The following is a 25,057-nucleotide window of genomic DNA, read 5'->3' as shown; positions in this document are numbered from 1 at the left end:
AATATAAGATATACATCTGAGTTAGTGTATCTACGAATGTCACGACAAAGAAATGGGTTCATGGTCTTGAAATTAACTTCTTGACTTATGGAAGAAATAAGGATGATAAAGTGAGTTGGTTGGAGAATCGAAAAGTTCGAGGGGCTATTTTGGCCGGAAATTTGGTCTAAGCTTGAATTATAATAGATAAATATAAGTAGGAAAAATTTTAAAAACAAAAACTGGATTGAGCTAGAGCTTGTTCAGCCCTTTATTTTTATCTAGTAACTCGTGTGACATGTGACATTTTACGTGATAAGAAAGAGATTAATAAGTTACATGATGAAAGAGATATTAATAAGTGATATACTTTCAGTTATATCCAAGAATCTCCCCACACAAACACATGAGCTCATGGTCATCGAGATTCACTTATACACCCAATTTAGAGGAGAAAACATGATGATAAAGTGAGATGGCTGGAGACTTAGAAATTTGGACTAAAGATTGTCTAAACTTTAATCATAATGGATGCATATAAGTAGGAAAAATTTTAAACTTGGGTTGGGCTAGAGCTCGTTTAGCCCTCTTCATTACATAATGAGTGATACAAGAATATTGGAGTATAACAATATACCACGGACATATATAAGCATTTTGTCATGATGATGAAATTTGCACTTTGTTATATGAGATAAGTATGATCAGATAATTTAATTTGATCAATGGTAAGACTCACCCAAGCCGGGCCAAATGAAAATCATAACCTCCACTCCACTAATTGAGCTACATTATTGTGAAGTGGACAAGTCCACTTTGATTTCAATTTCAAGTTCAAAGAAGTTGGGGTAGCTTTAGCTTTCACCTTTGTTCCAAGATAAGATTAGGGACCAGAACAAATTGAAAAAAAAAATAGAAAGCAAATTCATTTTCTATTAGATGAAACGGATTGATTGCAACATCCATGCACAATCAAGCCCAAATTCAATTTTTTAAGTTTTGCGCTCAATCTAATAAAAATGCGAATGCCTCTACCACCCCCAATTAAACAAATGGCGGCAGCCCAAAAGTCATAATATATGTGAATAACAAGGTGGGCGGGCTCCCTCATGATTTTTGCAAAAACCTCATTCATTAATTAGGGGATCAATCAACAACATTCTTTTGAGACTTACACACTTTTTCCCACGAAGATGATATCATTTTACCGTACAAATATTATAGTCGAAATTGTTTATTATATTTATCACCATCGAAAGATCATTTTTAGAAAATTTCATTCGATTCAGAAACCGTTTCGTCATTCATATGAATTAAAGCAGTTGATAGTTTTATGACGATGTCACTTGCTACCATAACTATCAATTTTCGACATATACAGATGGCTACATGATCACCTAATCGAATGAGTTTATCTAAAAATGATCTTTAGATGTTAATAATGAAATGAAACGTTCTAATATGATGTTTGTATTGTAAAATGATAACTTGTTGTGAGAAAATGAACTTTCCTAAGTGTGGATGAAAACAAGAAAATCGAACTACGTCATGCTGTTGAAACGCTGAAGTAATAAGTCCTTGAACCTTGAAACTTGAACCCCAAGAATCTAAAAAAATCTAAACACAACAGGTTAAGAAAAATTGACCATCAAGAATTCAACACCAATCAATCATGCTGCTGTGAGTGATTTGCGGCCACTAAATTCTTGCCCATTCGCCCACCTGTGGGAGGGATTTTTGGCATATAATGCCTTTCTGCTTTCAAAATTTCAAATCAAGTGGGCTGTATTGTTGTATTAAGCACTAAAGTGGCACACTTGTATGAGATAATTACGATTATTACTTGTTAGTTAGTGTCTAAACCAATCAAGTATGCATCCAGTATCCCGGGCTGATTCCAAGCTATCCAGTAGTTTTGTTTACTCAACGATTGTGATTTGAACTCACGACTAATCATAATTTTTTTTATTTAACTTGCAGCATCATTAAAAAGTAAATAAAACTGAAAAGATGTACTTCGAATCGAAATCTGACTTATGTTGAAATGTTTTTATGAGTCTTCTCGACTCTCGAAATGATAGACCGCCGCAAGTGAAACTACCAGGTTGATTTCTTTTTAAAAGAAAAAAAAATGGGAACCCAATTTGTTCAACCTGATTAAGCAATCACAAGTCTCCAAAACTAAATAGTAAACACTACTAGAAAATCATTAAGTTGACGATTAAAATATGGGTCCTTGCACTAATTAAGATAAACATTATCAAAAGAGTATGAACATGGATTCAACTTGCCTATCAACAACATCAAGTGTAAAGTGTTATTCTATCAATTATATGCTTATCTATCTTGTCATATACCACTCCTTCTGAAGCATATTTTGATCAAGTATGAACTTGCATTGCATACGTTTTGATGAGCTCACAATGACTCTAACTTTGGTTTAATTTTGTACCTTTTTTTTTTTTTTTTACAAAATTCGATACTACATTGAAAAGTCCGGTTAAATTTTGATGAAATCTCGTTAACCACCATATGCATCAGCTAGATCACATGATCAATGCATCTAGCATTCAAGATGTAATGGAACTTCGAGCATGGGAAAATTCGTTAATTACTAAGCAATCTTCAATTTGATTAACCATCTGCTGAGATAATGCTTAAATGGTCATTTAGGAAAGGAACATCTTTTATTGTGACATAAGTTAATCGACATTAGGGTAGACAAATAGAAGAGAAATTTTAGTAGAGTTGTATCATTAAGGTAGTTCTCACATTAAGTGAGATCAACATAAAATCAAGTAGAACCAAAACATTAAAAATTTGTGAGCGTTTACAAGTCTCGCAACAATACTGACGCAAAAGGATTGATCCTTCACTTGCCAATCGTTCGCGAGTTCAATTCGCTTTTTTACCTCACCTTTTACTTATCTTACCAACGTCTTGACCGGATTTCTCACACTAGTTTTTCTCAAACAAAGTACGTCTAAATATTCTTTTTTCCTTTAAATGAAGAAAAATTAAGCTAGATTAGCTTTTTGATAATGATTGTATGCGAGAAACCTAAATATTGTTAAAGTAAATATAGCTTATTATCTCATATTTATGGCTTATTCTTTGCTCCATTCCCTTGTAGTTATTGAAGTCCAGCCGAAAAACAAGTCTCCACCAATCATTATCTATCACTTTCTATTCATTTTGCCTTTTGGTTACCACCCTTCCAACGTCACCAAAACCAACACCCTCCGAATCCACACAAAACACTCTCTCACTCTCACACACAAACCCAAAACATTCTTCAACCATGGCTATAAAATTCTCGCACAATTTGGGTCTTGAAAAATGGAATGACAACAAGTTGACAAGCAGGTACAAAACCCACCTCAACTTTTCTGGGAAATTTGGCTGCTGCTTATCCAAGTTCAGGAAAACCCAATCCTTCTCGGTAATGGAGGGCCTGAAAAGTTCGAGTCTTTTGGCCCCGGAGCCAATGAAAAATTACTCCCAGGAATTGGATGTGGCTGTTAGAGCTGTGCAATTGGCTTGCTCTCTCTGCCAGAGAGTTCAGAACAGTTTGATTTCGAAGAACAGCGATGGGGTCCAATCCAAAGATGATAACTCTCCTGTCACTGTGGCAGGTCAGTTAAATCTGCAATCTTTGTTGTTTCAGTGGTTCTTAAATTCTGTTTTCTGAACTGGGTTTTTTTGCAAATTTGGAATTTTGGTGATTTGGATTTATTTAGATTTCACTAATTACGAGCCTTTGAGAAAGTATTTGGGTTTGAAGAAATTGTTCTTAAAGTTTCTTCTTTCGAAAATTATGACTTTTTGAAGTCAAAACACGTTGAAGAATGTGAAGTCACATATAGGAAAGGACCGAATTAAATCTGACTTAGAAATGTTAAAGAGACTCTATCAAAAGCGAGGCTTTTCGTAAACTCTGTCACCTCTTGTTTTTGGCACAACGTTTTATAATATTGGCACGAAAATTGACGTTAAACTATGAGGTGACATAAATTTTTGGAGTATTCCAAGTCTCCTAAACATTTCTCATCTAACTTATATTAAATGATTTCACTATTAATTGTATAGAGTCGATTAGTATAAAACTCCGCGCATGATTGCACAATTAGTTTAAGTTGAGGATAATATTATTGCTAATTAGTACTGGGCTGCTGAAGCGAATTTGAAACTTTGGCAGAGTATTGCTTTTCGTTTTATCTTTCAAGTGCTATTAAAACCGTGTTAGAAAACATAATGCGGTTTCTAGTGGAAGTACTACAATATAGAAAAGGAAACACAAAAAGGTGTCTATAAGCCTAAAAATATCAACTTGTGGAGCTGTTTGGCGGTTTTGCGAGTGGCAACTAAAGGGCCATGCTAATAAAGTAGAACGATGCTGCTAGCCTGCTAGTCATAGTTTCCTCTGTTCATCAGCAGCAAGCTTTGTTTTCAGTCTTTTTATCATAATCCACCTTCAACCCTTAACAAACTTGCAGAATGTGTGATAAAATGTCGAACCGAATGCGCAAAACTCATATCAGAACCGGTAGAGGACATTGAATCTTAGTCCTATCTCCTATGTTATGTTATTCGTTGAATTTGCACGTATCATTTAGCCTAAAGTTGGTGCGGCCTTTGAGAGTGCAGAATCTCTGTGCACAACTTGCATTCTGGACCAAGCATAGTGGGAGCATAAGTCCTATTTTTGCAGTCTCTTCTAGCACTCAATCTTTCTATCTTCGAAAGCAATCATTATCTTTTCCTCCAAGATGTATTAAATCATAGCAGAACTGAACATTTTTTTTAGAACATGTGTCTTTTTGTTGTAGGACCGAGACATTTCATCTCTATTTCCTCACAAAATCTCCCTCACACACCTCTCTTGATCATCTTACTTATATGCCTCGTTGTTTGTCTGCTCAAACTTAGATTCTTAATTGAGAGAAATCATGCCCAATTTGCTTTTTACGTCAGGATCTTTACAATTTGGAACAGTTTAGCTTTCAACACGAAAAGAAAGCTTCCGATAAAAAAGCTGGAATATTTGGCATCACTCTCTTAGTAAGTTGTTGCTGGTATGCCAGTTTATGGTCCTGAACATCTCTCCATGGAATAACTTACAATATAGTATGTATGTTAGTATATTATGTTTTAAACTTGTTATATTTCCGATATGAATTCCAATCTATGACGTAAGAAACATTTACACCAAGAAATAAGCGAGAGCTTAGTCCTATACCAGATGACCACATGTTATTCGAGTCTATTTCTTCAAGTTATCGTATCAATGGTTCATCATGGAAAAGGAATTTCAACATTTTGGGTGCAATTTTATGGTCAATGAAGCTATGAATTCTTGTTAATACATGTTCTCTCTTTAATGTACCGTGCAAACAGATTGGAGTGTCCAAGCAACTGTGAGCTGGATACTGTCCGAGTCTTTTGGGAGCAGCAACGTGTCCATTATTGCTGAAGAAGATATTCAAAATTTGTCCGTGGCAAAGGCAGGTGGAGTACTAAAAGATGTAGTGAAAACTGTAAACGAATGTCTAGCTGAAGCACCTCGTTTTGGACTTAAAAGTCCGAAAATGGCCCTTGGGACTACAGAGGTTCTTGAAGCCATCAGTCGGTGCAACTCACTTGGAGGCACGGCTGGGAGATTTTGGACACTTGACCCCGTTGATGGCACATTGGGTTTTGTCCGCGGTGATCAATATGCAATAGCTCTGGCTTTAATAGAGGATGGAGAAGTTGTGCTTGGAGTTCTTGGCTGTCCCAATTACCCAATGAGAAAGGAATGGCTCAATTATCATCACCGGTATCATAGAATTATATCTAAATTGACACCACCAACGTCGGAATCTTGGGACAAAGGCTGTGTGATATATGCTAGAAGAGGCAGCGGGGAGGCTTGGATGCAACCGCTGCTCCATGTAAATAAGAACTTAGTGTGGCCAAACTCTGCAAAACCTGTCCGAGTGTCCTCCATAGATAATCCAGCACTGGCAACATTTTGTGAACCTGTTGAGAAGGCAAATTCAAGTCATTCCTTCACAGCAGGGCTAGCTCATAGTGTCGGGCTTAGGTACCACAATTTAAACTTTCATCTCTCTTTGCTATATATGTTACATTCTACAGGTGTATGATAAAATGAACAAATGATATTGTGACTGCAGGAAGCAGCCACTGCGAGTATACAGCATGGTGAAGTACGCAGCCATAGCTCGTGGAGATGCCGAGATTTTTATGAAGTTTGCAAGGGCTGGCTACAAGGAGAAGATTTGGGATCATGCAGCAGGCGTTGTTATCATACAAGAGGCTGGTGGGGTGGTTACAGATGCCGGAGGGCGTCCACTGGACTTTTCGAAGGGCATATACTTGGAAGGCCTTGATCGAGGTGTAGTTGCTACTGCTGGAGCCAATCTACATGACAAGATCATCAGGGCCGTTGATGCTAGCTGGGACTCCTCCAGTCTATAAAAGCCGCTGCCTGACATCAATGAAAACCCAACTCCTTAGCCCTTACATTACCGGAAATCGTACGAAGATTGTAAATTATTGTTTTCATTTTTGTGTTCTTTATTTATCTGATTTTTGCATTGGCAGAAATATAAATCCTTCAGGGGAAAATGCAGAAGTATATCTACAAAGTTCATGCTTGACCATCTTAGTCTGTGTTCCAATATGCTTTAAGGTAATTTAGAAGTCTCCCCTAGCAGCCTGGCTGCAATTTAGAGAAACTAAGTGTGTACTGGGTCAAGCAATGTAAAATGTATTGAATTGGAATCCAATTGCAGAGACAGTGCTGAACTTTTTGGCCCAAAACAAACCCAACAAAAAGGAATAAAAATAAGAAGGAAAAGAAACTTCTGAAGAAACTTTGAGTGTATTTGTAACACAACATGGTATGCCCATGCGTTACTAACTCACTTAAAATGTTACAAAGTCAAATTTTGCCATTTTCTTCCAAATCAAACTTCTCTGCATATAGTCTTTGATTTTAGCAACCACATTGAATGTATAAAAATGACTCTTCTCACTTTGTAATTATCTGTACTAGCGAAACACAATATATGGTAACTAATTCATATTGGTTATATCAGGCAAAGTTATTCCAGTACCATAACCTTTTGTGAAGGAGGGAATAACGCGCTTGGCATCCCAGGCAGTGATTGTAGATAAAAGTGAGTGAGACGCTCACACTGAGAGTCTGAACAAGCAGAAGTTGAAATAAATCTGAACCGTGTCTTTGGATGCAACTAGTTAAACAAGTCATCAATCTTCTTAATGGCAATCGATATGAAATCTTGAAAAATTTTTGTGTGTCTGAAATACAGGTGGTATATCACATATAATTATACGATTGGAGAATCGATACTTTAAAAAAAAAGCTTTTTGAGAACATTTGGCTTATCGTTCTGTACTACATACTGAAAAATCTTTCCGAAATCTTTAACTCGTAGAGATGCAATTAATTGAACTAAAGGAAGGACGGTGACCTCGGTATTACAAAGCATCAATGTTTATTGAATGCTCTAACTCCCAATCAATTGCTTAATAGTAGATGGAAGAAAAAAAGTGGTTGTCAGAACAATGGAGAGAGAGTGATATTTAATTGGATCATGCATCCTCTTCTAAGCAAATAGTGAGGATCCTCCTGATCAGGTTCATTGGATCGTTCAAATTTTATCCGACTGATTACAAATAAGGAGCTTCTCTAAAAGTTATAATAATTGTAGTTGTTGGATAAAATTTGAATAGCCTGATAGGCCTGATCAAGAGGATCCTCACCATTTGCTTAGGAGAGGATCATGATCCATTTAATTGCCAGCTTCTCTGCCTCTCAGTTCTCATATACTCTCATCCTCTTCTATTTTTTACGATCATAATTAAGCCACATCAACATTTTATATTAATTTTTTTATAGAGATAATAAGACGAAAAACAATAGTGACATAAAATATTGACGTGGCTTAACCGTGACCACAAAAATAGAAGGAGATGAGAGTATATGGGAACTGAGAGGGTAAAGAAGCCATGTCCTAAACCTTGCTGCGTAGAGTTATAACTAATCAATGCAACTTCTAATTAAAACTAACTTAAACACACCCTAAGTCTTCAAATTAGTAGGAAAACCCCCATTCTGAACAGATGGATGGCAAAATTCACCTTCAAATATAAAAATATCTAACCTAGCTCTTGGGATTGGATGCAAAACAAGTTTTTTTCTTTTAGAAATGGATTATCTCCAGATCTCTTATTCCTAATCCATCAAGTTCGGGAATTCAGATCATTGAAATTTGATCTAATGGCTGAAGTTATTATAACTTTTAAAGTAAATCTCTATTTATAGTTATTGGATCAAATTTTAATAGTCTGGATCCTCGAACTTGATGAATTATGACGGATGGATCCGGATCTTTCTTTCTTTTGGGAGTTGAGACTTGAGAGATCAGAGACATACATCTGTATGGACTTAAAGTCATGAATGATCATAAAGGTGGTCGGCCCTTACCAACTTTAATTGCTCAGCTCCTCCCTTGACAACTTGACATGTGCTCTGGTTTTCCAAGACTAAAGATCTTACAATGATAGTCTTGAAAGACACTGTTCTCCTTAAGGGTGCAGAAATAAATTAGCATTATACTCATCATTTATAAGATTTGAGCTTAAAATTATTTCACTTACTAATCAAGAAGAATATATGCATAAAGAAGTTGAAAATGATGCTTTACAATAGACTATACACATCTCACCTCAACTTTTGGCTATCAAGTGATGAATGTTACCATATTTGGTCCATCCGTCGTGCAAATTAGGATTTAGGGTTTAGGGGCGTGACCTATAAGACATAGCCCAGAACCTTCTGAGATTGTTGCATCCCCTTAAACCCAACCCTAGAACACCCAAATCTAACTATTATCCAATATTTATTTGTCACGTGTTTGAAAGCTAAAAGAAATTTGATTTCCATTGCAATTTAAACAATATTTGAATCGATCTCAGAGAAAAATTTTGGGAGAAAAATGTTGCCAAATGATAGGAAAGCTATAGTTTCAACTTTCAAATTAGGGCTAATTTCTTTTTCTGGTCATAAATTATTATCTATATTAAGAATTAACGTTAACGAACTACTTTTCACCATTTTATTGGAGAAACAAGACATCAAATTGGAGAGATTTGACAAGAAACCAACCATCAAGAGACGTATGATCAAAATCTAGCAATCAAAAAGCGCCAATAACATCAACATGTAGTCCTTATGCCATGCTTATAATTCAACCGACTCAGTAGAAACGAAAAGGGTATAAATTGGTTGATACCAGATATTAATCTACAGTATTCTATTAGATGTTGCATTCATATCATGTTTTTTATGTTCGTATCGTTTTTATGACATACCTGATATCTTAACCGATCATGTCGTGTAACAATCAAATACATCCAACCTACAATAGCTTTACGAGGGCCCCCATCAAGAACAAGATGTGGCATATATGTCAAATTGTCACTTAATACATAGACCAAACTTCATGTGTCCAACTTATTACGTAATACTATAAGAGAGTAAAAAAGGATAGTAATGGCACCCAACCTACTCCCCATTCAAGAGAGGACCTCTACGTCATCACTGTCCTCCAACACCCTCCCAATTAATGCCCTTCTTTTGGTAACCTTCCCCACCACGGCACCACCACAATCCCTCCACTTTTATATATTCCCCCTATCCCCTAATAATCCCTTCTCTTCTCTATCTCATCACTCTCTCCATAAGTGCTTTTTCAAAAAACCAGCAAAATGATCCCAGCAACAAGTCTTTTCCTAGCCATTTTGCTCCTCACTGCTTCACTTGGCATCGCAGCCCGACCGGGATCCGATGGAGCCTTCTCAGCTGAGCTCAAGAACTCAAAGGACAAAGGTGGTGCTGCTAATGGTGGTGGCGGCGGGGGTGGCAACAGTGGTGGCATAGGGGGGTTTTTCCCGCCCGGGTTTGACATACCCGGGTTCGGAAAGGGTTTTGGAAGCGGTGTAGGTGGCGGGTATGGAGGCGGTTATGGGGGTCCGAATGGAGGGTACTCCAAGGGTGGAACTGTGAGGACTTCTCTTGTGTGTAAAGAAAAGGGTCCGTGCTACAAGAAGAAGCTGACGTGCCCTGCTAAGTGCTTCACATCCTACAGCCGGTCAGGGAAGGGTTATGGCGGCGGCGGCGGCGGCGGTGGGTGCACTATCGACTGCCAGAAGAAGTGTACTGCTTACTGCTAGAGGAATAGGCTGCTCCTTCTGTTATGGTACTGCAGCCGGTAGCCGGTAATAGTTACTATAATTAGTATGTTTATGCATGTGATGTGATGTGATGTGAGCCTTCTAATTAGACCCCATATATATACATATATATATATATATTTATATTTCTGAGTGCAATAATTTCTTTTATTTTTCTACTACTATTTTGAGTGGCTTAAGAGTGAGTTTGGTTTATGAGCGACCATAAACCTAAAATATATGATATGTGATTTTGCTTTATCCAAGATTTATATTTATATCTAAAACCGCTTTTAGATAACAAAAACGCTTATGACAATGATCGATAGAAGCACTTCATTCACAACGTGAACATCTCTGATAATGTTTAAAATGTTAAACTGCTTATGAGTTATAAAACACTTTTTCTGCATAAAAGTGTGTTTGTTTTCCAAGAAACACTTTGGAATTTTTTATTGAAAATTTTGGTGTGCCTCTAAATAGAAGCCCGTTATGAACAAAAGTACTTTTGCAAAAGCCTTTTCAATCCAAATAGGGTTGATTGTTTAACAATCCTAACATTCTTGATTCTTAAAACAAGGTAAGATAACTTTTGTAACAAATTTCTTCCATTTACAATAGTTGCTTTCATAAATATATTAGTTCGTTTGAAAGTACTTTTAAAATGACTAAAAACATTTTTAATAAGAATGCTTTGGAACCTAACACTTTCACCAACAAAATTTCAGTGATTTTAGAAACACGAGATGTATATAACTAGGGTTTATGTGTTCAATCCATGGAGGTACAACAAAGGGTACCTTGCAAAGTCATAGAAATTAATCACATCACACAAAAGCAGTCTCAAAACGGTAACAATTAACGTTTTGACAAGTTAGGCAGCCTATCAGTACCTAATAAGAAGCTTGATTCCCAACGTAAATCGGAAAATTCCATCATACAACAACGATTTCAGAGGAAACGAGTTCATAAGTTAGAAATTTTATAACACGGTTGAAAGAACGTGGTAAACGAAAAAAGAATGCAGTAACAAAAAAACCTAAGCAAAAAATGATGGAACTAAGAGTTTTCAGAAACAGAAAAATGAAGAAAACATAATGTTTCTAGCAAGCCAGTGGTGTCAAGCCTCCTAAACATTCTCCAGTATAGAAACACAGGTAGCACTTAAAAATCATCTATGAAACAGGCGTAATACGGAACAAATAAAAAATGAAGGCTCTAACAAAACCATCTGTACCTGCAAATCCTGTAACTAAAGGGGCATTTACAACCTATATCAAATACAGAATTCCACCATCTTTTCTTCTCCATACAAGATTTTAGCTTCAAAGTGCTGCCCTCACGACTCCTCTAGCTCCTTCACGCCTCATTTCAGCAGCTTTACCGCTTCCTCGGAAATACATGTATACTTGCTGCACATGTAGAGGGGGGAGGGGGGAATGTGTTATAAAAGACCAAAGAACAAATGCTAGCTTTTCTTTTTCGTGACAATTTGGCAACGATAATTGGGATTGGAATTAGACCTGAATGACCCAGATGCTCAGCACTGATTCAAGACAGAACATTCCAAATCCAATGAAGTAGAAGATCTGCAAGCAATGGAAAAATAAAAAGTATCATCGAGGACCGTTTGGTTTCTCCCTTTAAGTATTTTGAAAACATTTGGAATATGCTTTTAACCCATATCCTCTCAAAGGTTCTGAATGTGCAACACTCGTGGCTGGGCAGCCATACAAAATATTAGAAGAACAATATACTTATGGACCCAACACTCTTACCCCAACCAAAACATGGTCACCAAGAACATCAATTGCAGGCAGAATGCCACTGTTTCAAAAGCAAACAAATAAAATCATAAGCAGCATACACAGGAGGAAACATTCACTTTGTATATCCATCAGCACCCACCAAATAAATAATCCATTGATCAATCATAAATGTCTAAAAAGAGTAAGGGAAATTCAATTAAACTACATACGTGAGAGATTTTCCTTTGAAGAATATCGGAGGAGCAACCGCAGCAAAGATGCAGAAGCCAATGTGGACCTGTTGGTAGAAGAAATGTAACTAGTCAATTATGCTAAATGACAATGTGAACTGCATATCAACTACAACAAAAAAAAAATAATTGGGACAGCTTTATACCAGATAAAACAGGAAAAACCATCCATACTTCAAAGCACTCTCGGACCTGCAAGAAGATAAAATTAGAGAATTCAAACTATAGCTAGCTACAAATTAAGCAGCTATATTCTGCATGGTTGAAACAATTACAGATGCATTAACCAGATGGATTCCTCATAACCATCATCGATAGTACTATCATATTACCCAAATCCAATAAGTTTCATTCCCTAATCTTCCATAACTTGTTCTTTGTTGCTTCATAATAGTCTCACATGGTGCCCAAGCTTTAAAGGATCTCCTTTTGGCTATAAACAATTGGCATACAGAACTAGGACTCTGACAGGATTCAATAAAAATGGGCAATATATACCTGAAAACACGGTACAGTGGACGGTACCACAAGACATAGGATCCAGGAGCCCCTGATATGAAGTAGATAACTGCAAGGAACCAAATTTTTACCCCTACACCAAAGATCAGGAAACGATCAATTTCACCCAACATGAGATAGATCCAAAATGAATACTTGATTACATGCAGGACAGTTGCCAAGTATGTTTTCACACGCACCTTCCCCCTTAATCCATGCCGCAGTAACAGCTATTACATTCCAGAAAAGGCAAAGAACAAGTCCTGCATAACACCACCGATCACAAAATTTAGGCAGCCTTCAATGAACTTTAGTTTAGAAGTTTAGGACATATAAACAATAACAGAAGCTATAAAACATCACACTACACAGATAGACTCACACAGCCTATCTCACACCCAAAGGGCAAGATGAAGTAATGCTAAAAAAACATATGACTAGAAACTACATCTGCTCAGCACAATAGGTTAGTTTTAGAAGCCAAGCTTATGTAATGATATATATAGAGAGAGAGAGAGAGACTACCACCAACTTCTATACTTATGATTGTTTGAAGTTTTGGCTTTCATCAAATTTTCAAGCCTCAACACCATAATCTAAGATCCACCATCAACGATCATAATTTCCAGTGAAGGGAACAAAAAAGCCAGCGCATATATGAATATAATTTAGATTAAGTTTGTGCAATAAGAATTGTGATATAGAGTCGACGCATAATCATAAAATCCATAAATAAAACAATAACTGACATACCTAACCATGTTGTGAATGCCACATACTGCACCCTCTGTAAATGAACTGGTATTTCATTTGCAATATCATGATGGATAATTGGGAAGAAAGGTGGCCAATTTTTTTCCTCAATAACAATTCCAGCTGCAAAACAAAAGGGACAATGGAAAACATTCGTCGATAAAATTTCAAAGGATGTCAAACTTGTACGTGTTTCAAAAACCATTATTTTAACCTCCCCCAGAATGAGGAGATAAAGTATCTCAGAAAAATAAGTCAAAGTAAAATACCACGTGCGGCAGCTTCTTCTTTCCGTCTTACAATCTGCATAATACCACAAAAGATGACAGTTAAAAACTTGGTTGGATGAATGAAAAACCACAACATGGAATTTACTGAAACATTTATTGCCATGCTCTTTGAATGATTATTCACTGTTTCAGAATTCAGAATATCTTTCAAGTCATACCTCCTCCCGCTTTCTCAATTCAGCTTCTTTAGCTTGGAGTTCCCTCTCCCTCTTTTTCAAATCCTTTATTAAAAAAAAAAAAAAAAACTACACTTAGTAAACAAAAGAAGTCCACTTCAATTGCCTATGTAATAACCTGAAATTAAAACTTACTCCATTTCCATCGATAGGTATGTCAACAGGGTCGCCAAGGCCGTAGTTGAAACCAGCACGTTCAGGAGGAAGAGGTGAAAGTCTTGAGTTTTTGGCAGGAGCAACAATTCCAGGATTCTGCTAATTATGTTAGCACATCATAAGAGCTCAAACAATGCGTACAAAAAAGCAAATTATTTCTCAATTTTTACATATAAAGCCATGATTTATGTTTCATGCGCCTGATTGAATACCCTCGAAATCTTATGGCGAGAGGTAAGATTTGTGGATGCTTAAAATACACTACGAAATCTCTCCAATTCCCTCTAATTCCTCAACTTTTTCAAACTCTTTAAAGTCAATTTTTAATTGAATACACCTGTAATGTTATAAACTTAATTAAAATCCTAATTGAATACATCCGGATTTATAAGAATTTTACTAAACTATCTTAAAATCCTGATTGAATACACCAATATTAAAGAATTACTTAAAAACCTGATTGAATACCCTAGATTCATTAAAAAAATTAAATCCCCCAAAATCCCAATTGAATACATCCCCCTTAATCTGAAACAAGATAGATATATACATAGCTTGGTATCTACATGTGCGCTCAAATATTTCCAACTCAAAATTCTGACTGGAATCCAATAACCCACAAAAACCCAACTCAAAATTGACCAAAAAAACAAGCGTAAATTGGATTTAGATAAGGTTACTTCTATACAAGGATTCAATCATAACTGCTCGAGCAAACAGACATTATTAAAATTTGAAATTTTGAAAACACAGACAGTAAACCCATGAAATTTTAGAAGTGGGATTCAGATATGTTGACTTGATTCACTTCAATTCGACAGCAAAACTCAGATCTTAAAATCTCTAAAACCCAAGTTCAAATCCAAGTCGACGACTTTATCAACCAGAATCACCAAATCAGAAAACCCAGTTCGAATTCAATTGATTTCAAAAGAAACAACAGCAAAAATCATCTAGATAGAAAACTCACCGAGAAAGGATTGACTTCTTCTTCTTCGGCAAATGGGTTACTGTCGTAGCGACCAGCCATGGCGGGGAGAGAGATTTGAGCGCCCAAAGGACCAGTCTCAGAGCTTGTCCGAGAGATCTGAAAGCTTATGAGAAGAGAATAAAAGATAAGACTTGTGATGGAAGAAGGAAAATTGAAGAAAAATATAGTTTCAGGCACAAAAGTATGAAGGGAAACTGTGAGGAGATGAAATGGAATTTCTAGAGAGAGAAAGTGAGTAGACTGCAGACCGGCTGCTTTTGGTTTACTGAATTTTTTTTTTTTCTAGAGAGAGAAAGGCGATGAATCGTCGACTCTTTTGTCAGCTTTTGACAGCCAAAGGCGGCTTTTTTATTTGATTTTTCAGAATTTTAGGGGCATAATTGAAAATTCAATTTAATTTTGGGTTTTTTGTTTTGGTATGTTTTTGTCAGAAAATGACATTGTGATGTGAATGTGATGCTATATAAAGATATCTTCTCCCTATATCATTGTCTGATTAGGTAATTCGGATCATTAAAATTAAAATTAACGTTTATCATTAATTCTGTTGGTCAACTCACACAAATCAGGAGCTCTGATCTCTTGCATAAGATGATCAGATTTTTTGTTCTTAACTTCTTATGCTTCAGACATTCGGACAGTAAATTCCAATGAATATTCCAAATGCCTATATTTTAGCAACATTTTGAAGTGCTTCCAAATCTCTATTTGTTTGGAAGAGATACCATGTTTTAGGTACGAGATGAGCATGCGATGTATATTTAATGATGAGTTCGACAGATTACTGTGTCTACTTCAACGGTTAAAGCATAACGTTGTTACTTACATATATTCGACGTGTTGCTCAATCCACATGATGTTAGCTGTAGGTTTGGTTGTAACAAAACTTCGTAGTTTTGTAATTGTTTTTTATTTCATGGAATTGATGTCACCCTGCAATAACATGGTTTAGCTCTTAGGCTTAGGCCCCACCTAATTTTTTAATCTTGTGTTAGACAATGTAAAGTTAGACAGGCATCTCACGGACCTCCTTAAATTATACGAACTCGAACTCGAACTTTAAATATAAAAGTACGGAGTTCATTATTCTAGTTAAGTTGATTAAAACTTTGTTTTGTTATAAAATCTTTCATTATTGTTTTTTTTTTTATGCACTTCTCTTTTTGTCTTCGATTTCTTTTTGTTCACCAATTTTGTTTTAATTTACTAGACTCAAAGCTCAAAGAAACTGAGTTTCGTCCGCCAATTATCTTTTAATTTACTCGATTCAAAGCTAAAAAAAAATTAATGAATGTATGGATAAGATGGAAGTTCGGAAATTAATTCCCTACTTTTCTTCTGATTTGCAAACACTTAACCGAGAACTAGAAAATTCTTATCATAATGATTATTCTATTGTGAATAGGATTATTAATTAGAAAAGTGGTTTTTTTTTTAATTTTTATTGTTAAAGAGAAGAGTATATTTAAAACTATTACAATAATTTAGGAAATGAGGAATTTTCGAACCCGGAACACATGGGTAGAAATCAACGTTATATCCACTAAAATATTGAACTACATATAAATTAGAATTGTTATTGTGCAAATTTAAAGTAGAAATCCAGTAAGATTTGGATATCAAATTATCATGAGTTTGTATTACATGGAAGACAAGAAACTCTTCATTATTAATATAAAAATAATAATACAAGATCAAGAACAAAGCACACAATTCTCGTACACCTGAGCTATTTTCTCTCTTTATCGTCGCTTTCTCTCTCATCCACTTTTAAAATTAGCTTCACAACATATTCTAATATAATGATTAAACTAGAAGGGTAGGCACCAGCGGTCAAGACTTGATTTGATTATTTGTACGAATACGCGCTAATGCGTTATTCATATGCTTCCAGAAGAATTGAGACTACATTTCTGCATTACATTTAGAATTCGTTTAAATATGCTTTTAAAATATTTAAAAACATTTTTGGTGAAAATATATTTAGAACCAATTCTTAGTAAAAATACAGATAAATTCTAAAAAAGCACTTAAAGTGATTCTTGAAAGAAACACATAACTGGTGCTTCTTGCAGAAAGCACTTTAAGTGCTTTTGGAACAAAGAAATATTTTCTCTAAAAACGCTTTCAGTCATTTTAAAAGCACATCCAAATAAGCTCTATTAAGAAAAACAGCTCCGGATTCGAATCATAGAAGCAACTTTCTTGCAAAGCAAGAGTAAATCTATGTACAAAAGATGTTGCCCAGACTCTTGCAAAGCTCGAAACCTTGTTGGCTTACGGTTTGTCATTTTTACATTTATTAAAAGAAAAAAAATTGGATTCCGAGAAAAAAGGGACAAAATTTACTGTTTATATTGTCACTGCCATCTTCAAAGTAACCATCTGGCGTAAAAAATGAATATGAGACCAAGTGTATACCATCCATATATGTAACCAACCACACCGACACATATCGAACTTACGAGGACCGCGGCCCGAACAAATATCGAACTTACACGAGAACCGCGACCGGGCGGAGGCAAAATCTGAATTGCAAGGAACAAAACTTGTGAATAATTCAAATAATGAATTAACTATGGGTTCAATGAAACGCTACACAAACTATGGGTATAGACGAGATTGAGCGCCTCTGAATGAAGAGGCACTAATAATTTCAACTAGCTCGGCTAGGACTTGTAAGTTAAGAGCTCAAGTTGTCGCGTTTACGCTGTTTCCTGCGTTTTAGGCTACTTTTAAATGGATCAGCCCAGTTCGGGTCTTCATCTACTGCGTTGTTCCACCGCTGTTTGAAGGTTATAAACTCCCGCGTTGACTGCCTCCTAATCTGCAAATGTATAACCCAATACAATGGTAAATAACGCATAGCTCAAATATTTCAGGAGTCTGGTAATATGTAGAGAGAGAGGATTGGCGATTTCGTGTGATAACTTTGGACATCTATACTACATATTGGACAGCAGGTCTCACCTCAATTCGCATGTCATGCCCTGGCGCAGCTCGTTTCTGTGTATCATTAACAAAGTCAACAACATCAAATTTAGAATGCTAGTGGTTGTCGAATCTTTTGAAGGGGAAAACGAAGAAAACAAAAAGATGGCTATTGCTTGTGAAGTTTACCTTACTCTTCTTCTCAGGAACCTGGAAATAGGGAAAGAAAAATGGGAAATGTTAATCGTGAAAATAAGAAGAAAAAAAAACTGAGCCGTCGACAAGGATCAAATATGCATGTGCAAGAGATATGCAATGCTTATGGTTTAACACTTGCAAGCACGAGAACTTCCCTCTCTAGCAGACAAGGAATAGGCAGAGATTAACTAACCTTGTTTGTCGACGAACCACCTTCTCCCAAAGTTTGTATTCCCTTGTGAACAATATATTCACTATCAACAACTCCCACTGTCTTGGTACGGTCTCCCTACAAAACGCGGTATTCTAGTTATGGCCAGCTGAACGTTATGTAAATTGACTCGGGATTATTGATTCGAATAAGCAATAGTCAATCAAAAGCAAGAAACCTAAGCAATTTCTAGCAACCTAATGAGGAAATTGATCCTAACAAGAACCAGGAAAGCAGTTCTTACCTGTGCACAATACCCAAGTCTCATGTCCAGACCCCATCCATGTACAAGATCATTCTGAACAAAAAGAAAGCTGCTCCATGAGGAATTAATGAAGATAATTTAACATAGTATTACGCATGGTAGTGGCACTCAAATTATGCAAGCGTAATGTTTTCTTCAACAATATATTATAGTAGAAATGAACAGAGTAAGATACAATGGCTACCTGTATAAGATGCCAAGTACAATGCCAGGCAGCTCTTGAAAAAACGGGAGCCATGCCTTCCACAAACCTGCATTTGTCAATTTAAAAGGCTAAGCAACAAGTCCTATGGTCCATTCTAGAAAATGAAAAACTATATCCCAAAAAATAAGCCGATTAGAATTCTTGCAATTCGGATATCAGATGACTCCTTGGAACGTTTAGTCTTAATTATTAACTTTTCTTCGCCCAGAATGACAATCGTCAAAAGAACAGAGTGTTAGACTATTGAATAACAGTTACCCCACATCCTAACATTTGATCCTAAATTCAAGTTCCGGTATTCACAACCCCTCGATGCAAAGTTGGCTTACACACGTATAGAGAGTCTCAGAAAATAGAATAACTGTCAGCTCTCATCTTAACGGATTTTAGAAGCAGTGGTAAACCAAGAAAACATATGAGGCAGGTCAGACCTCACAGCTACTCATCACACAAGCAGCCAACAAATTCTTCAAACTTGGAAGGAATAGCTGTGTCTGTCATACATACTAATGTGAGCATGACAACTCACCCGGTACATGGTGGTCCCTGACTTGCTTCTGTACACTTTGTGCTGCCTCTGGTGTCATAAACTCTTCTGCGAAGAGTGAAATCTTGTTATTAAGATAACAACTGCTCAGAAAAGTAAATCAATAGACTTAAGATAGTTGTTTTGAAACCACCATATTCACCTATGAAACTTCTTATTTTTAGCACGAATTGTAATTCTATGATGTATATCTGTTGAATTTGGATGCAAAGCTGGCTGAGATATCTCCAGCCCCACTTCTTTCACAATTTCAAGGTATCTGGGAAACAAAACAAAAATTTAAGTAACCGGCTATCACGCCATTTATGGTCCAGAGAATAGCATGAAAATAAAACCATATGCTGCCTATGGGATCAAGTTAAAATGTTTAGACAAAATAAACTCTCTTAAACAATTTTCGAACAAGTTAACTAATGAAAATAATTTCAAACAGATAATCTTCTGAATTATACTCCTAAAAAGATGCTTTAGTACAAGAAAATGCAATAAGAAGCAATGAACTTACATTCAATGGAGATGCCCTCACACGTGTAATTATGAATAACTAACTAAAAACTACCCTATTCAGAGTCAAACATAATCAGAGTATATGTTGCATAAAGTGTCCTGGGATTCATTAAAATTACCTTCCTGGATGAAAACTCTCAACCCCCAAATCCTCATCCCAAAGGAATACGTAATCATAAATGGACACAATATCTGGATGTAGAAAGCGTTTCGCAAACCACCTGAAAATAAATCGTAAAAAATAGGATGAAGGAAAGAGAGATGAGAAACAGAACAGAAAACCAGGAACAGCACTAGAAGGAATTGCCCCTTGGATAACTGCAACTGTGAAATTTTCAGTAGGAGATTGCATGTTTTTTCATATCACGATCAAACGAGCACATTGCAGGCACTACATATATGTTATGCATTCAAGCCAGATAAATGGAATCATAAGCGGAACGATTAACTTACCACTTTGTTTGGTTCTGGGCAACTATGTGTATGGCCTCGTTACTCCACTCAAGATCCCACCACCCATCAACATTCCCATCATAATGGAATAGGATAAAGGTAAAATTTTCTGGAAGAAACTGAAATGGATAAAATTAGCCCAAGTGTCAGTTGATGTCTTTTGGAACATAATAAGATAAAAATGTACTACTCACCTTTCTCACAATAGCATCAACACTATCCTTTTGCTTGATACCAACCGGAATAGCCAGCAAGTTACGGTTGCTATAATCATCGACCTGAATCAGAATAACCATCCCAAATCACAAAAAGTGTCTATATCCAGTTCATAAGGAACAAACTTCACTTTACACATTGCGGTCTATGATCAGTAACTAAGCAATCATCTATCAATTTTCTATTAGTGAGGATAAGTTGATATGAAAGAAAGAACCTTAAAGGCGGTGCTAAGCACAAGATGATTAGAATCTTACCTTTAACCTTGAACTACTTGTCAACCATAGAGGCCTTTGCTCTAAATCTGACCTAGGCTGTATAATCCCACGAGGTAAACTGTCCAACTTTCTCGAAGTCGCAAAAATTTCCTGAAGCATCAGAAGAACCTCAGAATATAAAGAAGGAAGAAACATCAATCTGCAATGGATGATCCAACCATGAAAGAATTGCATATTGGACTAGTAATCTCCGTAATTTGGAAATCAACGGAAAAAGAGCTACTGAAGTCTTACTTTAAGGTATTATAGAAAGGTAACAAAACATTAACTTGGCTACATGGACATGAGGATCAAAGCACTACCTTTGCTGTGTCAAAGGGATTCCACTTTGCGTCAATCTAATAAACGAAAGGAGTAAAGGACAATCAGTAGACTAACCACCAGGACAAGGAAAACAGCAATTATAGAATTATCATGATATCAAAAAGCCAGAAATAAATCAATTTATCAACGACTATGAGAACTCAGGGTCAAACTCAAACACAAAACAACAATAACGCTACTACTACGTTACTTTTGAGTTTCTCTTGAACCCGAGAAAAATTATTTCATTCGGCCAATCAAATGCAGTAAATTGTTATCATAATTCTTGTGTGTATGATGGTACCTCTGTCTGCTGATAAGCTTGATACTGAAAGTTGGTGGTTCTATACACAATGAATAACATTACAGTACATGCAACTCCCATAAACTGACAGCTGCTTCATCTTGATTCCGCTTTTCCCCTGCACCGGCATCATACATTATTGAACGTGAGATGGGTTACTCAACAGAATACAAGCTTTTGGCTCCAACTCAACTGAATACAACGACAGAAACAAAAGCACAAAAGGGTAAGAAATTGTGGATCGTACCCCATCAGAAAAAGAATTCTTTTTCTTGAGCATCCATATCCATGAGTTTGGTGACTTCATGGACAACCAAGTTCTCTACTTTGTTTTCATAAGAAGCTGCATCAAACAAAAGCCAATATTATTTGTAATTCCAACCAAATGCTACCAAGATATATAATCCACAAATTTACCAAAATCCAAGTTTGAGATCCAATTTATAATGATGCATCTTATTCAGAGTAAATGTCAAGAAAAGTTGCAGAACCCACCAAAATTTAAAGAAAATTATTAATGGGACTACATAAAGTTATGTTCTTTTCAAACTTTACCATCAATGGGAAAACCTCTACACAGAAATCAATCCAATTAGATCTTAATTAGGCAAAAATACTATAAACCCACATACAGAAAGTAAATTTTCTTTAAAATAACAACAATGAGAAAAAACAAAAATATTTCCTCTTTGTTTTTGCAGATATAATTGAAGAATCTTGAAGCTGACCAATGACTGAACAGAACCCAAAAGAGAAAACTCACCATGCAAACAATAAAACCTCCGGCCTTCCTCTGTGAATCTCCAAAAGAAAGCAAAACCAAAAGCAGAGATTCGCTGAAAGATCGAGCCTTGACGACCGTCGGATTCAACAGCTGAGGAAAGAAAAGAAAGAAAGCCAGACACTCTCACCAAAGTGTCAGCCCAACCCAGAAGCAATGGCGACCGTAGGATTTGGCAAAATGGAAGAACACGCCTTTTTAGAGAGAGAAAGTAGGGGAGAGAGAGAGGGGGGAGAGAGAGTCGAAAGGCGGATATCAAGGGAGAGAGTCAGCTGCTGATGATGTAGTGAGCTATTGCATGCGCAGAGGAAGAATCAGAAATCCATTTACTTATAGGTTTTGGGTTCCGATTTTCCGCCGACGACGAGTGTCACTGTAGGAATCAGACGCGCGCGAACCTTCCGATCTCCGTCTGTCTGTTTCTTTTCTGTGTCCTTTTTCCTAAATATCATGTTCCTTTTTTATATTCGTGAGATCTCGGACCAGACACCATTTCTTGTTTTTATTTAAGAGAGTTTTAACAAAAAAAAAGTTCGCAGGTATTATTCACTTTAACGAAAAATCATATTTTTATACTAAAACGTCAAATCTGGTACTATTTATTTTACCCTTTATTTTGTCCTTATTGTTAAAACTCAAAGTTTTCAAATCCCTTTTCGTTAGTTTTTATTTTATTTTATTTTATTTTGTTTAATAAGAAAATTAAGGTTTAAATTTAATTACATTTTACACTTTTTGTGTTCAAGGGAATTTCTAGGTCATAATGTTTTAATTTTCTTATTTTACACCGTAAAATATTATATTTCCTTAATTTATGTCATTTGTTGAATAGATTGTCAGATCCTTTCTTAAACTATATAATGATACTCTTATATAAGTTAACAGTGTAAGCGGTAAAAATTTATAATTTAATAGATGGTTATACTTTAATAGAAATAAATGATGTAAAATGAAACAATTTTACAACTTCAAGATGCAAAGCGAATAAATTAAAACATTGTGTATCATTTTGATACTTGCCTCAAACTTAAAAAGGGTGAGATTAGCCAAAAAACCAACCAAGAATTTGTTAAAAAAAAAAAAAAAAACAACCCAAAACCTATGACTGTGAAGTGTCGCCGTCTGTCCTACTCAAAACACATTTTAGGATTTCTAGGGTGTTGCTTTTTTGCCATTTTCTTGCCTTATTGACCAAATCTATAAATCTTTTATTTATGGGAAAATTTATTTTATCTTTTTTTGGGTGGGAAAAATTTGTAACCAGTGGAATGAATTTATGTGATTTATCCAAATGATTTGTTATTTATTTGATAAGAACAAAGGTAATTTTGTTTTTGAGCTAAGGATAATGATGATGATTTGTTTTCTAAGGTAGGAAATTGGTTGAGAAGCTTAAAAGTCAACAATTTTGGAAGGTTTACACTCAGTTTCCACATTAAGTTTCTTTTTTCTTGGCTTTTGTTATGTTTGATTACCAATTTAATCAGTAATGTTATTCATACTATGTTTTTATATCACATTTCTATACCACTTTAGGTGGTATTTGATGTGGACAGCCACATTATTTGAGAAATTTGCAAAACCCAAGAAAATGAATAAGAAAAACTAGTCGTATATCACAATCATCATTTAATTAACTAGTTTTTCTTAATTATTAGTTTATAAAATAATGAACTAAATTAAAAAATCGGATTAATTCAAATAATATGGCTATCCACATCAAATGTCACCTAAGGTGGTATGAAAATGTGGTACAAAAATATGGTATGAATAGCATTACTCTAAATTGTGATTAATGGATGATTAGTGGCATAGGATAGTTACCTAAATTTCACACACATTCAACCACTTGAGGTGACCAAGATAAGGTAGAAATGTTTTTATGAGTCTTTTCGGTCCTCAAAAATAAATAAAAATAAAAATTGTAAGGACGAAGCCACTAGCTAGTCTTCTTTGTAAAAAAGAGGGAAAAAAAATTACACACATCCTTAATTCTCTTAGCATTATAGTACTTTTACAACTAATGTCTAATTTGGAAGTGTTTTTTTTTTTTTTTTAATAAACGATATTATCTATACTAAAGGAAAGATAGCTTAGCCTTATAATGAGCTAGGCAAAAATATCACATATCGTAGTACTAAGTGGCTTATTTAAAAACATTTTTAAAATGAATGAAAATGATATTGGTGACAATATTTTAAAAACCAATCTTAATAAAAATTAAAAAAAAAATCTTAAAAAAACCTTTTAAGCATTTTCTACAATAAGCACTTTCTACAATAAAAACATATTTTATACTTCTCCTAAACGAGTGTGTATACGTTACACTTGTGATACCTTAAACAACTTGCGAAGTCTAATCATGGTAAGGCATATAGAAAAGTTTGAATAACTTTATTATTCTGTCAAATTTGCAGCGTTAAACATATAATATAATATATCCCTACACAAAAAACTAGAAAATTAAAAACGTGGGTCGCATTCACTAATTTTGGGTTGTTTTGTAAATACACGAAAGCATGGACCCATTAGGACAAAAGTCACTTTCCATTGCAAAACACCTCTCAGATGCTTTGTTCTATACAAGGAGATCGTTGGATTTGGTGTAGGAACTAGAAGCTGTGGACCAATCAGCTTCTTCCACCTTTCCCCCTCAAAAGCCGGACTGCCAACTATTTTTTACGACCACCACAAATCTGTGGTCTTTTTTTATAATTACCGAACAATTAATCTAGCCAATTACCTTTTCAGCC

The 25,057-nt window shown here is 35.6% G+C and overlaps 3 protein-coding genes and 1 pseudogene across 4 annotated transcripts; 2 read left to right on the top strand and 2 right to left on the bottom strand.

The window, feature by feature from the left end:
- Positions 1-3,194: 3,194 nt before the first annotated feature.
- On the top strand, positions 3,195-6,789 carry LOC125480311 (PAP-specific phosphatase HAL2-like). The gene is made up of 3 exons (XM_048590961.1): positions 3,195-3,614; positions 5,377-6,064; positions 6,156-6,789. The coding sequence occupies exons 1-3, from the start codon at positions 3,281-3,283 to the stop codon at positions 6,457-6,459; spliced, it is 1,326 nt and encodes a 441-aa protein (XP_048446918.1). The 5' UTR covers positions 3,195-3,280; the 3' UTR covers positions 6,460-6,789.
- Positions 6,790-9,598: 2,809 nt separating this feature from the next.
- LOC125480386 (glycine-rich cell wall structural protein 1.0-like) lies at positions 9,599-10,391 on the top strand. Its single transcript, XM_048591190.1, has one exon. The coding sequence runs from the start codon at positions 9,778-9,780 to the stop codon at positions 10,240-10,242; it is 465 nt and encodes a 154-aa protein (XP_048447147.1). The 5' UTR covers positions 9,599-9,777; the 3' UTR covers positions 10,243-10,391.
- Positions 10,392-11,293: 902 nt separating this feature from the next.
- LOC125480385 (secretory carrier-associated membrane protein 3-like) lies at positions 11,294-15,426 on the bottom strand. 2 transcript variants are annotated; one of them, XM_048591188.1, is made up of 12 exons: positions 15,085-15,426; positions 14,094-14,213; positions 13,941-14,003; positions 13,762-13,795; positions 13,493-13,615; positions 12,940-13,002; positions 12,740-12,833; positions 12,388-12,433; positions 12,221-12,288; positions 12,021-12,069; positions 11,766-11,831; positions 11,294-11,654 (listed from the first exon to the last, which is right to left on the bottom strand). In XM_048591188.1, the coding sequence occupies exons 1-12, from the start codon at positions 15,142-15,144 to the stop codon at positions 11,568-11,570; spliced, it is 873 nt and encodes a 290-aa protein (XP_048447145.1). In that variant the 5' UTR covers positions 15,145-15,426; the 3' UTR covers positions 11,294-11,567. The 2 variants fall into 2 exon arrangements, with proteins under 2 accessions (XP_048447145.1, XP_048447146.1); XM_048591189.1 differs by having other exon boundaries at positions 14,094-14,210; positions 15,085-15,423.
- Positions 15,427-17,509: 2,083 nt separating this feature from the next.
- On the bottom strand, positions 17,510-22,763 carry LOC125480431 (annotated as a pseudogene).
- Positions 22,764-25,057: the final 2,294 nt, after the last annotated feature.

Source organism: the organism of the source record quoted next, unplaced genomic scaffold (genome assembly GCF_019419815.1).
Source record: "Pyrus x bretschneideri cultivar Hongxiangsu unplaced genomic scaffold, Pyrus_bretschneideri_v1 Contig33, whole genome shotgun sequence".
Lineage (NCBI taxonomy): Eukaryota > Viridiplantae > Streptophyta > Magnoliopsida > Rosales > Rosaceae > Pyrus > Pyrus x bretschneideri.
Note: the sequence above shows the minus strand (reverse complement) of the source record. Positions and strands in the feature narration are given on the sequence as shown.